Here is a 16,238-nt window from a genome sequence, read left to right on the forward strand (position 1 = left end):
CCTTGATGCTAGTGTGGCAAGGTGGAGGGGGGCAGCACTAAGGGTTTGCTGTATGATAAAGAAACAAAAATGTAACTGATCAGACAACGCTACCTGGGGAATTTCACCCCAGGAAATATACAAACACCTTAATAAATAAAAAGGCAACACAGGTTCAACAACTGAAGTGTGACAGATGTGGTTCAAAAGAAGACGTAAATGTATTGATAATTAAAAATGGGAGTATCTGTGAAGAGAAGGGGGTCAGTTATTGTGTTAAGGAGGCAAATTAGTCAGTTTAAGTAGATGTATTAAAGTTTATAACAATATAATGTTTATCTTATCTTAAAAAAGACACTTCCAATCTAAGGTGATTTAAAAATAGAAAAATAGGAGGGGGAAGTGAGGTGATAGCAGAGGGGAGGCAGCCTAACAAAAAGGGTGTGTTCCAGGAGTGCAGTTTACCCACCACTCGTGAACTCACAGCAAACACGTCAAACAGGTGCAAACTATTGTGTCCCGGTGCGCTTACCATTACAAATGAGTACAGGGAACCAGCTAGAGTGCCTAGCCTCGACCAGCAGCCGGCAACCACCTCACTACAGTGGAAATAAAAGTATTAAGAAGAGCAAATAAACCAGTAGGTTCGGTTAAAAGTACAACAAGGCAAATACATTAAACATAGGCAAAACGTTCAACACTGGCAAAGCAATCAATAAAGGCAAAACAGCAGCTGACAAAGGTCCATTAACTGGCTTCACTAGAACAGTGACAAGGGTGACAGCTACCAAAGATGCCTCAAGCAAAGGACCAACGGGACAACAGACACTTATCAAACCAGACACCAGTTCACCCGAGGCAGAGAGGAAGACAGGGGGCTCAGTACAAGGAGCATGTGGCAACCAGCAGCCAAACCTGACAGAAAAGCAGCCATGTTGCCACAGGTGCTATATATATGGTTCACCTGATTAAGGGGCTGGACCAGGGGAGGAGTTTACCTACTTTTGAGAGGCTGCATTCAAGGCCAACAATTAAAACCAAGCACTGCTCCCACTACACTTGCAAGGGTGTAGTTGATACATTTGTTTCACACTGCATCTTGGTACAAGCATGATTATCATTTCGATCTGTCCTCAGGTAACTTCATGTATTTCATCGGATATTCAAAGTGGCTGTTGTTATGCAGTCGGCTTGTAGCAGGTGACACACATACACACAAAAACACGTACACACATGTCATAAGTTAGTTACCTAAACCTTGTACTGTGTGTCTGTGAGCACTGCCTGAAGGTGTGACAGAAAGTTGATGTTTCCCTTTCAGGTGTCGGCGCAGGAGCAGGCTCCTCTATCTTTGGTTTCCTAACACGGACCACGCGGCCGGAGGAGCGCGCTGGTATCTTTGCAGCCATCATGGCCTGCCGGCAAGCTGGCCTCCTTGTTGGTCAGTTTCTCTCCGTTTATCCTACCACAGAGGGTGAAGTGTCATCTCACCTCTCTGCACCTCCTCTGTCCTGTCAGAAATATCAGAGACAGGGACAGATTTTGTGATGTTCTCTTTGAAGTTCTGTTTTAGCTCTAAAAAGAAGCATTCAGTAAAAATCGTTGAGGCGGAGGCTACTGTCTCCACACATCCTCTTTTTGTTCCGTCTTCTCTTTAAAGCGTTTTCTCCTCGTCTTCTCTCCAGGGCCGGCGTTCAACCTGTTCCTGCGGCTGTGTGATTTCAAACTGGGGCCCTTTGTTGTGAACAAATACACATCTCCTGGGGTAACAGCTTCCACATAATCAGTAATCTGAGGTTCTCCGAAAGCCTCATGAATACAGGAACAATCCTCAGAAAGCTATGTTCTATATTCTGCTCTACTCTTTTCTCTCACATGTATTTCTTTTTCTTTGTTCTGCTGTGAGGTAGAAGAATACAAAATGCCTGCAGCGATACTCAGGCCGGTAACAACCCATATCGATCTATTTCCGTCTCATGAGTCCCTGAATAAAACACCTGTAAAACAGATGAGGCTTAAATGAGATAGAACAAAGCTCCACACGCCTACTTCCAATTTTTTCACATAATTCGACACTGCGTGTCTCTTTTTACTTCACTCTGCCAGGTTACTTTATCTTTTGAACGCTCTCCTCCTTATATCAAATACTTTATCTCCCCTGAGACTTTGCAAGGATTGTAAAAAATAAAAAAAAACCTCTCTTTGCAGCAAAAAGGATTCATATATCATTTTGCTCTCACTGTCAGATCTTCATGTGCCTGCTGTGGGTGCTACTCCAGTTTGTCGTCCTGGCGATCTATTGGGACGTACCACCTGTCAGCTCAGAGGGAGGTGCAGTGTTGGTGGAGATGAAACAAGAGGAAGGTGATGTGGAGGAGGAGGCACCTTTGATGGGGTCTGATGAGGAGTCAGCACAGACCTACAGAGCTGTCAACTCTGACGAATTGGAGACCTCCGCAGCGTCTGAGAATCAGCCCTTCCAGGGTTCCTCAGCAGGTTCAAACCCCTTCCAGAACTTCAGCGTTAGCAGAGGTGAGCAAGTGGGTTTGAATCCTGTCCTGAGCAATGAATATAAGCTTTCCTTCTGCTCTGTTTGTGGGGTCCAGGAAGGAAGAGGTGTCACTGCTAATACCAGCTTCTTCCTGCTCTATAGATTATTTCTTGCTTGCACACACAGTTACAGTTGCATGGACAGTTTTACCTGAGTACAGAATTTAACCTGCACACATACATTTTCTCCTGGACACACACTTTAGACTGCACACATACTTCACCTTGCACACACAATTACACAAGCACACATATACCTTAACCTGCAAAAACAGTTATACTATCTCACACTTATTATTGCTCTATCTTACATCTGCATACAAGAGTATACCTGCACACACACTTATTCCTACACACGCACTTTTACTTGCACACACTTATTGTAGAACAGACACTTAAACTGCACACACGCTGTCGTCTGCATATACACTTTTAACTTGCACACTCTCATCTACTCGCACACACACTTTAACCTGCAAACATGAACACTTAGACACACACTCCAACCAGTGAACAACCTTTTACCTTCCCAAACACTTTATCTTGCATGCAAAGTTTACCTTGCACACACATTTATTCTTGCTCACACTATTTTAAAAGCAAATTCAACTTGATCTGCAAAACACAACTATCCTTTCACAAACACACGTACACCTGCACACACACTGTTACCTGCACACATACTTATTGGTGCACACACACCTAGGACATCTTCCTTTTTTTCTGTTCACATAACTTTTTTTTTTTTATACAAAACCAGTGCAGTTCAGGGTTTTCAGCACTCTTACTGCAGCACACATACTTTTACCTGTATGATCACTATGGACTCTTGCACACAATATCAATGCTCAAGGTCCCTCGGAGGATTTCTGTGTGGCATGTCAGATCAGATTCCCTATGTATTGACCGCATGTGTGAGTGTGGGTCTGGTTTATGTCAGTGTGTGTGTATATACATGATGTCAGGTGTCTTATTGGATTATGTTTACATGGGATGCAGGCAGTGTTTGTGTGCCATTATTGATTAACTTCTCTTTACTTTGTTGCTCTATGTGTGTGTGTTTGTGTGTGTGTGTTTTGAGGGTGTGTGTCAAACCTCTGCATTGATTCTCTCACTCTTTGAAGATGTGGCAAAAGGGGATGGATGGCAGACTTCCTTTTGTATTGACGGCCTTGCTGTGGTTGACTTGTGGATGAAATGGAGACAGAATTGGTGATGTGGCCAACATTCTTTCTATTGATTCCTTTTTGTTGTGAAAAAAAATCTGCTGCAGGGGAAACTCTGGAGTGAAACTGGAGGATATCTGCTGCTCCGGTTCATACAGTAGCAGAGCCTGTTAGCCGTTACACTGTGTCTGCTCTCTTAAATTATTGATCATCCTTGACTTCTTCTGTATGAGTGAGGAGTCTTTAACACTTTCATTTCTGGTTGGGTTTGTGCATCAGAATTAACAATAGGAGGACCTATGTGCATTTTTGGTAGTGGGAGAAATAAATGAGCATAAATGGGCTGTATATAAATATTAAAAATAATTTGCAAGAATATTTAGTCAGTTCAGTATTTTTGTTATCGTGCTTTCTTGCTGAGAAAAACAACGCATCTTTTATACTGTAAGCTGAAGATGAAACTACAGCCAGCGGCAGATGGCCTTTCACCATGATTCTGGTTCCACTCAAGGTTTCTGATTGTTAATAGAAAGTTTTTTTCTCAACATGGTTATGAAATGTTGCCAAGTGTTACAGTGCTCTTCATGGACAGTGTGTTGAGATAACATTTGTTATGATTTGACACTATACGAACAAATTGAAATGATTGATTGAATCAAGAGAAAACAGCCAGCCTTCCTCATTCCTGAGATTTGAAAATACCACATCTTTGTTTTAGGGCTCAAAAATTTGAGTATACTTACACAGTATAATTTATCAACCTTTGTGCTAAGCTAGACAACAAGGTACTGGTTATAGCCATAGACTGTATAAAATATGGATGTAGTATCCGTGACGTCACCCATCTGTTTCTGAAGAGCTGTTTTGAGGCCAATTACCGGCGGGAGCCATATTGCTGCTGTTGAGCGATTGTGACGTAAAGAGGCTGGCTTTGAGCCTCCTAGCCAACAGCTACTGTGTTCCCGCCTGTCAATCAAGTCAGCTGTGCCTGTCATTGGAAGACTCGTAATCTCAATATCTTCAAAATTGCTGTTTTAGCTGAAAAAAATGCACCCCCCGTACAGTGAGAGAGATCGAGAAATGAGCTATCTAAACTACACTCGTCTTTTGTACCAGGCTGTAAACATGTTTATTTCTGCTGTAAAGATCGTCTTTTTTGAATTGGTGTGTATGTGGTTTCTGGTACTTCCGGAGCCAGCCTCAAGCAGATCCTCGATGAACTGCAGTTTTTAGCACTTCTGCATTGGACTAATATTTTTGGACCAGAGGTTGCCGCTTGGTTATAGTTTGATACTTAACACCACACTTTTGACGTGTATCTGCCTTCTCGGTTAACCTTCAGCAATAAAGCAAATCGCATTTTCTGAGTTGTCAACACAGTTTCAAACCCTGCTTAAAATGAGCTCTTTGTGTTAGTTGTTTTACTCCAGCTAGTGAATTCCACACAGAAAGTATAGCTTCCTTTCTCCTTTCTAACTAGCTTTCTCTGCTCTTAGGAGTTTCTTCAGTTCTGGCAATGACCATCAAAGTCATGTTGGCTTAAAAATTCATATCTTAGTATATGACAGAACCTATGAATCACAAATTGGGGATGGGCAGATGGTTGAGAACCTGGTCGGGCGTGTCCCAGCAATGAAAGATGTGTTTTCCTTGCTTGACTTGCACAAGGGAACAAAAATCTGTCACAGCTGCAAAAATTTTTAAAGATCTTTCTCTTGTCAGTGTCCTGTCTTAACAGAAATACAAAAGAACATCACTTTATTTATGATCCTGTATGATCATGTTTAAACATATGTCAACTTAACAAACACTCAGCCATGCTCTAAATACACACACTATACTATATTATGTACAAAATAATTCATATAAACAACAGAACAGAAAGAACTGGACCACATAGATCACACACTGTAATATCAAGCCATTCCTCCAGCCATCTGGCACCTTCTTCCAAATTTAGCTGCAAGCCCAGCTCATTTTTTCCTCCTCTCCAAGTCCATAAGGGAGTTTTTGTTCCAGGAAAAGCTGGTATCAAAATTTAGAATTTCTTCTATTTTTTTCTTGTGTTGTCGTGTTTTGGCCATGAGAAACAGGGAACACCGAGATCTCTCTTATCTGCAGAGAAAGTGTGTTGGACTAGGGGATCAACATCACCATCCAGCCAGGATCGTCATGCCTGCATCGTTCAATCTTAAGACTGCAACTTTCACATTTCAAGGTTTTCTTTTCTCCCCAAACTTCTTTATCTCGATATGACTCGCCAATTGAATCCTTCGATTTTATGCTACCACTTGAGCTTGTTTTATGATTTTCTCTCATTTTTCAGTATCTCTCTCTCTCTTTCTGTCTCCCTCTTTCTCTCACTGTGCAGAGTTCCTGAGAGAGGAGGTGGTTGTACTGCTCACGGCTCAGTTCATCACTCTCTTCAATCAGACAGCGCTGGAGGTGAGAGCAGCCACTGTTGAGATCCATCAGCTGGAGTTTCCAAGTATTTCACAGACTGTCACACTATTTTACCCTTAGCTTCATTCAGCCAGTATCTGCCTGAGCCTTACCTGGAAACCCTGTGCTGTTAGACTAAAACAAAATATAATCATGAAATGATGAAAGAACTGATGAAACAAGTGAACATAATCTATCCGTTTGTCCCTGACATGAAAATAAAGAGGCCGTCTCTCTTCTCATTAAACTTCAGCTACACAGTCCTGACCTGGATTTGGTAATCATTTAAATTTCAAAACAGAATGATTCCTTTGATCTGGACTGAGTGAAGTCTTTGATGGACTTAAAAGCTGCTTGTTTCAGCTCTACTAACACTCTCCATCTCATCTAGCTGACTGTTCTTAATCACATCTTTTTTCAAAATTTCCCCAGACGATGGTGACTCCTCTGACGCAGCGCTACTTCGGCTTTGGCGAGCTGGGCAACAGCCTGATGTACAGCCTGTGTGGGGTGGAGGTCATCCTGGGCTTCTTCTTCGTGCGCTGGCTGAGCGGGAAGGTGGCGGACCGCGTCGTGCTGGCCACGGGCCTGGTCATCTGCTGCACCGCCTGTGTATGGTGCCTTGTCTTCCTCTGCAACCCCCGAGGTGCTAACCTGTCCGGGAAAACATACAAATACACACGCAGAGACACACATTGACTCAAAAATGCCTCATGTTCAGTTGCAAAATCCCTCTCTGTGGTGGTGTATGTGCAGGGCGGTTATATTGGGTTACACACAGGCTGAATGCTCGGTAAATGATATCACTCAGGCCAGCAGGAGATCGCACAGGCACACTGGATCCTGCATGTTCCTGTTGGCCTGCGTCTGTTGCAGCTTGTCACGTTTATCGCTCCGATTACAAGTGACAGGTGCTGGAGCAGGGGGGAGCCGGGTACATATAACAGGATTATAGTAATCTAATTAGACAAAAATGCTATCTGTTAAAGCATATCCTGCATTTGTTCCCTTTTTGTTACTCTCAGACTTAAAACAGAAGGCAGATACCTGTGGAAAAATATGTTTTCTTGGAACACTCAGACATCTTTGATTGTTAATGTTGCATTTTGATTTTAAAATTACAGACTTTAAGCTTTCAGGAACATCCAACAGTTTGAGTGGGCTCACATTCACACAAATGTGTGCGTGATGCAAAGCAGCAGAGAACAAAAATCTGGTGGCTGCCAGTTTGGCAGAGGTTTCAGTTTCAGATAGAGCTATCGCTGGTGCTGCCAAACCTTTCGTGGACGGATCTTAAAAAACTGAGGAAGAAGGGATGGATGAGTGGAGGAAGGATCTGTTGCTCACTTTGAATCATGAGCACTACATATTAAAATAAAAAGGCAATACCAGCTACAACAGATCTTTAAATGTATGGGTACTAATAAAGGTATGAAAGGCTTACTAGACTACTCTTACAGGCAGTAAATGTAATTGAGTGATTATATGTATCACTAATCATCATTTTGTTGAAAACAACTGTAATTTAGTAATCCTGTGTATCATTTTTCTGCCCCTGCCAGGTGGTTATGGATGGGAGCTTACAGCCTTCATCATCGGGGTGTTTCTGCAGCTGCTGGGTCTTCCCTTCGTGGCCGTGTCTCAGGTGTCTCTCTTCTCAAAAGTGACTGCAGAGAAAACACAAGGTTGGCTGATTTTACTCTGGCTCTGTTTGCACAGCTCAACATATTCAAACAACAGATTAGTGCTCAGCATATGTGATGCAAACAAACAGTTTATACATGCTGTGTTTTTTTTAACCTTATTTTAATATTTGTAGAAGAAAGAGTGACCTTTTTTGAAAAATAAAATGTTTCCAAAAGGATTCAGCCAAGGTGTCAGACGCTCAGTGGGGGGCCTCGCCACCATCTTGGGTCCTTTGTGGGCGGGAGGATTGACCAATAATTTGTACATAATGCTAGGCATGATGCTAGCACTCCTCTTAATGATATCAGTAAGTAAAGCTCTGTTAACTTAATAAAAGATCTTAAAAAATGTGTCCTATGATGTATAAAAAAAACAATTGACATTTTGGGCCACATTTGCACTCTTACTTAAAAGCTGCTGTTGGTAGGAATGGTGTAAAAAAACGTTCCTTTTTTTTCTTCTGGCTTTGGGTCATAATGCCCATCGGTACTCATTGGTAAGTGAAGTAATTTGAGACTATTGCGAAATCTCTGCGTTTTCCAATGCCTTTGTATCAAGCATTGTTATTATTCCCCTCGTTCCCTTTATGACGGACAAATCATAGCTAATCTCCAATTCTCTGTCCTGATTGGTTAAGGGGCGGCCCCTACTACGTCCACTGATTGGTTATGAGTCGGCACTATCATGACTGCACACGCCGATCTGTGTTTGGGGGGCTAAGAGGAAATATAGTTTGGAGGGATACAGTGATGACATTCGAAGTCCCTCTCTCTGAACAGATGTTTACTCTGTGACTACCAACAGCAGCTTTAAGTGTCATGTGATGATTGGTACTGCTCTCATGTCACTGATATGTATGTAGTATTAGCAGCCAGTTAGCTTAACATAGAGACTGGAAACAGAAAAATTGCAAGCTTTCGGTCTCAAGGAAACAACTGAACAAAAACCAAATTCTTACCAGCCAACAGTGTTTAAGAGGACTGATACCACTTTATTACCCTTTTGTCATTAGTTGATTAGCTTAGCCTAGAGGAAACCAGCAACAAGATCAGAACAGCTAGCCAAGCTCTATACTGTGCTTACAAAAGCACCTCTTAAGCACACTAATTAATAGTTTCATGTCTCATTTGTTCTAATTGTACAAACACAAATAAGCAGTGTTAGAGGTTTAACCCTCTGATAGAGTCAGGCTACAAAGTTTCAGCTGTTCATTTCTTTTTTCATGTTAAGCTAAATCACTCTCAGCTGTGGCTTCATATCAAAAATTCACCTTCTCACACCTCTAATGGTAACCTATTAAATTGTTATATATACAATAGGCAGTGAAAAAGCCTAATTTGTGGATTCACATGGAGTTTTTTGTGTAGTCACTACTGCTAGGCTAAACCACAGACTGAATATATAATGGACAGCGTCGCTCCGCCTTTTCCCATTGAACGGTTTTGAAGCCAAAATATCCCGTTCCAGAATGCAGACATCTTGTACATTTTCTGCAGCCAGAGTCTGTGCAGTAGGGAACTTGTGTGTTTCCACAGTAACGAGCTCCGCCCTACAGCGTACCTTCACGAGATCCTACAGAGTTTCTCTCTACAGCAGCTGTCAATCAAAGTAAATCCGGATGTAAAAGCCCGTTTTTTAACCTCTAATAACTAACGAAAAAAGAAAACTTTTCAGAAAACAGAGGCCTTGAACACAAAACAGTCATATAATAACTACATATCACCACAGCATACGGATGTGAGAAACATTGGTACGACGTGTATTTATTTTTTAAAGTTCTACCGTAGCCTCATTCAAGTGAATGGGGGAGACAGTTTTTGGCCTATACTGCAGCCAGCCACCAGGGGGAGCAGCTCTTTGCGGGCCTCACTCCGAGCTGTGCAAGATGATGTCCTTCTTTTTTTTACAGTCTGGGCTAAACATCTGCTAGCTGTAGCTTCAGATTTAGAATTCACCCACTTTTACCTGTACCGCTACAGCTTCCAACTGTCCTGTATTCACTGCACTTTAAGCTAAATTGATTTAAATAATATAATAATAAACTTTATTTATATAGCACTTTTCTTAACAAGGTTACAAAGTGCTTCACAACCCACACAGCATCATAAAACGCTAAATCACACTGAAATAGGTTTATTTAAGTTACATTACTTGTTAAATGTTCAGTTTTTTTGTTCAGTCCATTCAAAAACCAAACTTTTAAAAATGACAAATTCTGTATTCACAGTAAGCGATGTGCTCAGTCACCTCCTGCATGCTAAGTGTAGCTAAGCTAACCAGCTGATGGGTGTAAGTTCATATGAACCACTCAAAAAGTGAGTGGTATAAATCTTCTGCCAAGAGTTAGATAAGAAGATTTATCTAACTCTTGGCAGTGAATTGAGAGGATTGCCCAAAATGCTTTACTACTACTGCTCCAATTTCAAACTCTCCGGGAGCTGGAATTGACATACATAGTTAATGCTTCTTATTCCCAGAGCATCTTCTTTCCCTCCATCTCTGTATGTACCTTCCTCATTAGAACTAGTCAAAGCTGTGGCTTAAGACACAGTCTGCCTTTTTATTAACATATCCAAACTTCAAAAAAACTCAGAAATCCTTACCTCAGCATATATTTCTCAGTCTTTATACTTTTTGGTGCTGTGTATTCTCTCAAGACATATCACCATGTATATTTTCTCAGGTTATGACAGCTCTGTCCTACGAGCATCTGACTGAACCCAGGGCTGTGCAGAGCGCCCGGAGCTGTGACAGCTGAGGGTAGAGCTGCGTTCTGTCTGAAGAACAGCCGAGGCTAAAGATGAACAGAGAGGACGGACCTGCACTTCTAACAGAATCAATACAAGTTTACAGCACAGGGAAGTGTATGAAAGTGGAATTAAAAAATGATCAAACACACACTACATCTCAGAACCTGCCAGAGAGGTGAGCACACTTCACAGGTAAAACACTGTACGTTGTCAGGTTTCATTAGAATCCATATCACTATCACACTATTAATTATAATTCACACAAGGGGGCACCATTGCTCTCATATTGAATATTCAGAGGAGTAATTGAAGATGAAAGCCATTATTTTTAAACAGGTCTATTTATATTCCCAGGTGTTGATGAAGAGATGAAAGAGCAGGTTTTTCCATGTGACCCGTGTATCAAATTTTCATTTCTTGTCCTGATTCTTTGTTCTTCCACTTCTACAATAAAAACTAAATCTGTCGCTGACAATGAAGCAGTTGACACAATGAGTGCAGAAGTAGAGTTGTCAACATCTTAGCAGCTGCGTGTCAGCGTGGCTGACAGAAGACGAGGGTCAAAGAGAGGGGAGCTTAACAGATTTCATGATATTTATTTGTAGTGCTGGAGTAAAAACGTGTGCTTTTGCAGTGCTAAAATTAAACACAAAGTCTTGAAAGCACATAGATGATATCTGAAAATATTCCTCTTTATCTTATGTGCAAATTAGAAGCTCCTGAATTAAAACCAAAATGTTAAAATACTCATTAATGAGCTGTCTCTATCTTTTTGACTATAGGGTTTTTTTTAAAGTTTAATTACCTGTATTTATAATTTAAAACACGACAAGGTGTGACTGTGTGTAGTCAGCTGTTCTTGCCTTTAGTTTCCTCTAGGATGTGCTGTATGCTACACATCTACATGCTTTAAGCAGCATGAAGGCATTGTAGATTCCCTTTGTACCACTGAACATGGCTTTGGCCAATCTATGTGTTTTTTTTGGCATAATTGCAGATAAGGCTCGGTAACCTTTCCAGTTCTCTACACTCAGCATGTGGTGTTTGGCTTTCCACAGGCTTCTTCGCCCAAAATGGAAATTCTAATCTGTGGGACTCGAGGACATAATATATATAAGTACTTTCATGCCTTGATCAGCATATTCAGGTACTTGACATTTTAAAAGAGATAACAAGGAGCAGAGATTCAGGTCAAGCCTGAATTTACTCTTTTTGAGCGCTGGTGCGCGTTTTCAGCTTCGTTCCTGCTGCCGTGTGTTTTTAAAGAAACTCTGCAACGATCTGAAGATCCACAACCGTTTTTAAACCCTCTGAAAAACTTTCATCAAGTCTCCTTTATAATATTAAAAGTGCATGGTTAAATAAGCATCAATCAAAGTTAAAAAGGCAAGACTTTTTAACATTTAAGATGTTAGTTTTCAAAGTGGCAGGTCATTATTTATGAAGGCAAGAGCATGCAACTTTTCAAAGGAGAAATATATTAAAAATGGTTCCTTTTCTTGAAAATTTTAAGTTGAATTTCTAAATAAAACCAAGAATGTTCTTATGTTAATACCATGCTGTTACATGGCCTCACTTTGCTTCTTGTATGTGATCTTATATGATCAGTAGCGTATGGTGACCCCTAATTCAACCAGCTTTGGATCGATATTGCCTCTTTGTTATGACATAGCTACAATGGGTTGCAGAATATGTCAAAGATTTTAACAATAATAAGAAAAAACATCAAACTTTACCTCACCAGGCAATGAAGGATAGTTTTATGTCCTGCTTCTTACAGCAGGACAAAAAACAAGCATGCCCCAGTTTTGGTTTCATGATTATATTTTAAAGGTTTGAGTTCCCATCTGGGGGAGCTACAAAATCTATTATTTTTCTGTCACCAGCTTCATCGTTTGACATATCTGTTGGCCACAAGAACAGAACGTTCGAGCTTTAATTGTTAGTCTCTACCCTTGATTATACTGCAAACAAGAAAAATCATGAAATTATGCCACCAGCAAAAATTCTCTTTGAAATGCTGAGGATGGTGATGACCAGCAAAGTCATTTGCAAACTTATCAAGTTGTTTTTTATGAGTGAGTTTATGGACAAATAAATCTAGCAGTGCAAGGCTCCTTCTGCTCAAAACTCAAATCTTCTGAAAGATGTAGTCACTGCTGCAGAAGTGCCCTTTAATTTTTAATTTGTATACTTTATGTAAAGTGTTGTAGTATTTAAATAAGAGCGAGACATCAGAAGTGTATGGACGGATGTAGGCCAGTGTCCAGAAACCAACATACTCTATCAAACATGTTGGTTTTCAGGCACTTTAACGAGACTTGAACACATGGAGTGCCAATCTTCATCTGAACTGTATGGTAACATTTGACAAGATCGAACTGACTGAAACCAAACAACAATCTCATTCATGACCAAATATTGAGAACAATTCTGACTAGTGCAAAAGTGACACCACCTTCTTTTGAACAGTGCCCACCAGAGAGAACAGAGAAAACAAAAAACAGAAATATGATGTCAAGATAAACAGCTCATGGTTAGAGGGAAGTGCGTGTTCATGTAGGACCCAAATGATGACAGTAAAAAGCTGTTTGCGTATTATGTTTTACGGCCTTCCTGTGTGTACTTAAATGGGACAAAACCTCTTCCGCAGTACACTGTGATGATCCGGCTTTCATACAAAACTGTCTAGATCGGTGCAGTCAACTGTGCGCCGATCTTCAGCTTCTGTAACGGCCCATAGAGACGGCACAACAACCCCTCGAGGACATAAATAGAAAAGCTAGAGGCCTCAGGCTTTTATGTAAAATATACCAAAGAAAGGCACGGACGCATGAGTTATGAAATATTAAAGATACACAGAACAACCATTTGATGCAGGGGCCAGCGATTACTGCTGTGAGGCAAAGAGGAGGTTCTGTGGTTGTAGAGATGGAGATTTATGGAGGGGGTTAAAAAACGGAAAGGATATAATCATTTTATTTCACTGTAGAGAGGAAATCCTGGGTACTCTGAACAGATGAAGGAATAGTAGAGCTTCAGTGGGGCATCTGCATGTTGTAGTACGATGTGACTATAAATGGCTCAGTCTGTTTTCTACATACAAACTGTTGTAGCCATGTGCACTTCTTTTAGATGCTCAGTAGAGTGAAGAAATGTCTTGGTAGCAGTTTTCTCATTCCATACTGACCATTTGTTTTTTGCTAAACAATGAACCAAAGTGTGAACACAACTGTATTTTACTCCTGATCCTTTACTGTCCTGGGTAACAACATAAAACACACACAACATAAAAAAAACCCTACAAAACGATGACATGTTTCCAGTTCACTGAATGAGGTGCCAAATGTGTAAAATGTAATATGCAGACATGTGCACCAGTCTTTCTGTATTTAAATACAGATGCATTTATAAACCCTGATCATTTATTTTTGCTTCTTAGCAACTTCTTGCGATAAAGTGAGCTACTTGTGAGGACATTACAATCTTGAAATGTGAGTGTTCCTCATGATGACAAAAGCCGACGCAGCATACTCACTCATTGCAAGACAATTCACATTATAACATAATGAGATGTCAAATGACAACCCTTGTAAGTGTTTTTTACTTTCTACTATTATTACAATGTGGTCATGAATGACAGTTTCTTTTCATGGTTAAAAGGCAAGAAACCAAACTGGATTACTTGGACCTACTGTGCAGGTTTCAGCAAAAACAAAAGGAAACACCACCTTTTGTTTTTTATACATTTTACTCAAAATGCTAAAGATCTAAGAATGTAAAAGACAATAATTAAATTCACCTTAAAATATACATCATTTCTGTTGTAAAGACAGGGTACAGAAAACATTAGCCAGATATCTGTTTCATGACCAGAAGCTTCACCAGAGTTGTAAAACTAGAGAATAATGACAGTTGTTTGTTAAAACGAATTCCTCCCAAAAACTTTCATTCTACCAAAGAGTGGTTTAAAAGAAGTGCCCATAGCACACAGATCTAAAAGTGAAACCAATGTGTAAGTACCTTTAAACTGCATTATTCCTAAAGGCCAACAGAGGGTGCCATTGGTTGCAAAAGAAGTAAAATGGATGTTTATGAGAGAGTTACAGCATTTTGCTGATGGTTTGACAACTCGGGTAAACATTTTCTATGAATTTATGGTATCAATTGCAAGTTTTAAATCATATTCAATACAACAAAAGGTTCATCTTGGAAATAAATGTACAGTTTATACTCAAACAGACAAAGAATGTGGTTATCGCCTCATTTCTTCTTACACATGTGACTGGTGGCTGTACATACTGTACCTATATATACAGACAATGAGTCTAGTGTCCAACAGAAGGAAGTGCATGCCTTTACGGATGGATAGAGACCTAATAGAATTTACCTGTAGCCATGGGATTGTGGCTAATTTTATCAATTTCCCACCATCCAGGCTGATAATGATAAAGACTGTATTTCTGACTGTATACGATATACAACCACAGTTTACCAGTATAGATTAGGCAGGAAGTACGATTGCAGAGACCCCAGGGTACAGTATCTTGGAGACCTACTTAACCCTAACTCACCCTGACCTTCCACTCTGCCCACACACACACACACACACACACACACACACACACACACACACACACACACACTGCAAGAAGACTACAAAGGAAAAGCAAAAGATAAATAAATTGTGGAGCTGTTAAAGCCGCCCAATCGTGTTCTGTCATAAACTGTATATCAAAATGGACACCAATAATTGTTCACTGACAGTAAAATTAATATTTTTTTAGTCATTGTATTTAGCTTTTATGCTGATTTAAGTCCAATTAGTAATTTTATTTTAAAAAGGTTATTGACTGACAAATGCGGGCTCCTGTAGCATTCTTATATCAGAATAGCAGAGTAGAGGAAGAATAGTGAGAGACAACATAATGAACAATAACACAAGTGTAATTGGACTTTCCACAGCCATATATGTCTGCTTTAAATCAACACAAGAAGCAGTTCTACTGTCGACTGTACCAACCTGTGGGATCTTCAACGTTGTATTGGTAAGCTAACTGCTTGTTTTAGTAAGCAGAAAGGGTGTGATGTCAATCCTGCAGTTCTACCATCCAGGTTGCTTCTGTTCATGCTCCACAACCCCAATATGTCAGTGCCCATTTTTTTGCTTCACATCTCACAATTGGCAGAAATTAAGGCTTGTTGTCCATTTTATGTACAGTCAATGGGTTTTGGCCATTGGCCCCAGTGTCTGGTTGGTTCTCCACATTAGCATCAGGCTCATTAAAGTTCCCACCAGCAGGATTTCTGCCAGAGAGGTAAGTGTGAAAAGACTCTGTTGGAGTTTTTCAGTGCTTCAGTATCCCAGCTATCCTTTCCTCCATTTGCCTCCCTTTTTGTGTCTCCACTGGGCTACTTCCCCGTCTTTTTTGCTACCAAACTGATCAGAAACTAATTGACAAAGACTGAAGAAAGCACCAAGGGAAATTTCATATTTAAATATCATATTTGAAAGCCTCTTTGTTTGGTCAGACAAGAGCTAACATTAACATTCAGCCACCTACTAGCTCATACTGTTAGCTAGGAAATGGCTGACAGCTAACAAGGGTGTCATGTCCAATTTACACAGGATGCGCTGCATTGTGTTATGTCAATACATTGTTGA

At 40.4% G+C, this 16,238-nt stretch overlaps 1 protein-coding gene and 1 long non-coding RNA gene across 2 annotated transcripts; one reads left to right on the forward strand and one right to left on the reverse strand.

Moving 5' to 3' along the window:
- Positions 1 to 181: 181 nt before the first annotated feature.
- On the reverse strand, positions 182 to 887 carry LOC117827329. The gene is made up of 2 exons (XR_004634187.1): positions 768 to 887; positions 182 to 578 (listed from the first exon to the last, which is right to left on the reverse strand). It is a non-coding gene; the product is annotated as an uncharacterized LOC117827329 (long non-coding RNA).
- An 89-nt stretch (positions 888 to 976) lies between these two features.
- mfsd8l2 (major facilitator superfamily domain containing 8-like 2) lies at positions 977 to 11,323 on the forward strand. The gene is made up of 10 exons (XM_034703883.1): positions 977 to 1,046; positions 1,117 to 1,179; positions 1,301 to 1,420; positions 1,665 to 1,744; positions 2,226 to 2,511; positions 6,067 to 6,140; positions 6,570 to 6,783; positions 7,700 to 7,822; positions 8,000 to 8,130; positions 10,507 to 11,323. The coding sequence occupies exons 2-10, from the start codon at positions 1,125 to 1,127 to the stop codon at positions 10,579 to 10,581; spliced, it is 1,158 nt and encodes a 385-aa protein (XP_034559774.1). The 5' UTR covers positions 977 to 1,046; positions 1,117 to 1,124; the 3' UTR covers positions 10,582 to 11,323.
- The last annotated feature ends 4,915 nt before the right edge of the window (positions 11,324 to 16,238 follow it).

Source organism: Notolabrus celidotus, chromosome 15 (genome assembly GCF_009762535.1).
Source record: "Notolabrus celidotus isolate fNotCel1 chromosome 15, fNotCel1.pri, whole genome shotgun sequence".
Classification (NCBI taxonomy): Eukaryota; Metazoa; Chordata; class Actinopteri; order Labriformes; family Labridae; genus Notolabrus; species Notolabrus celidotus.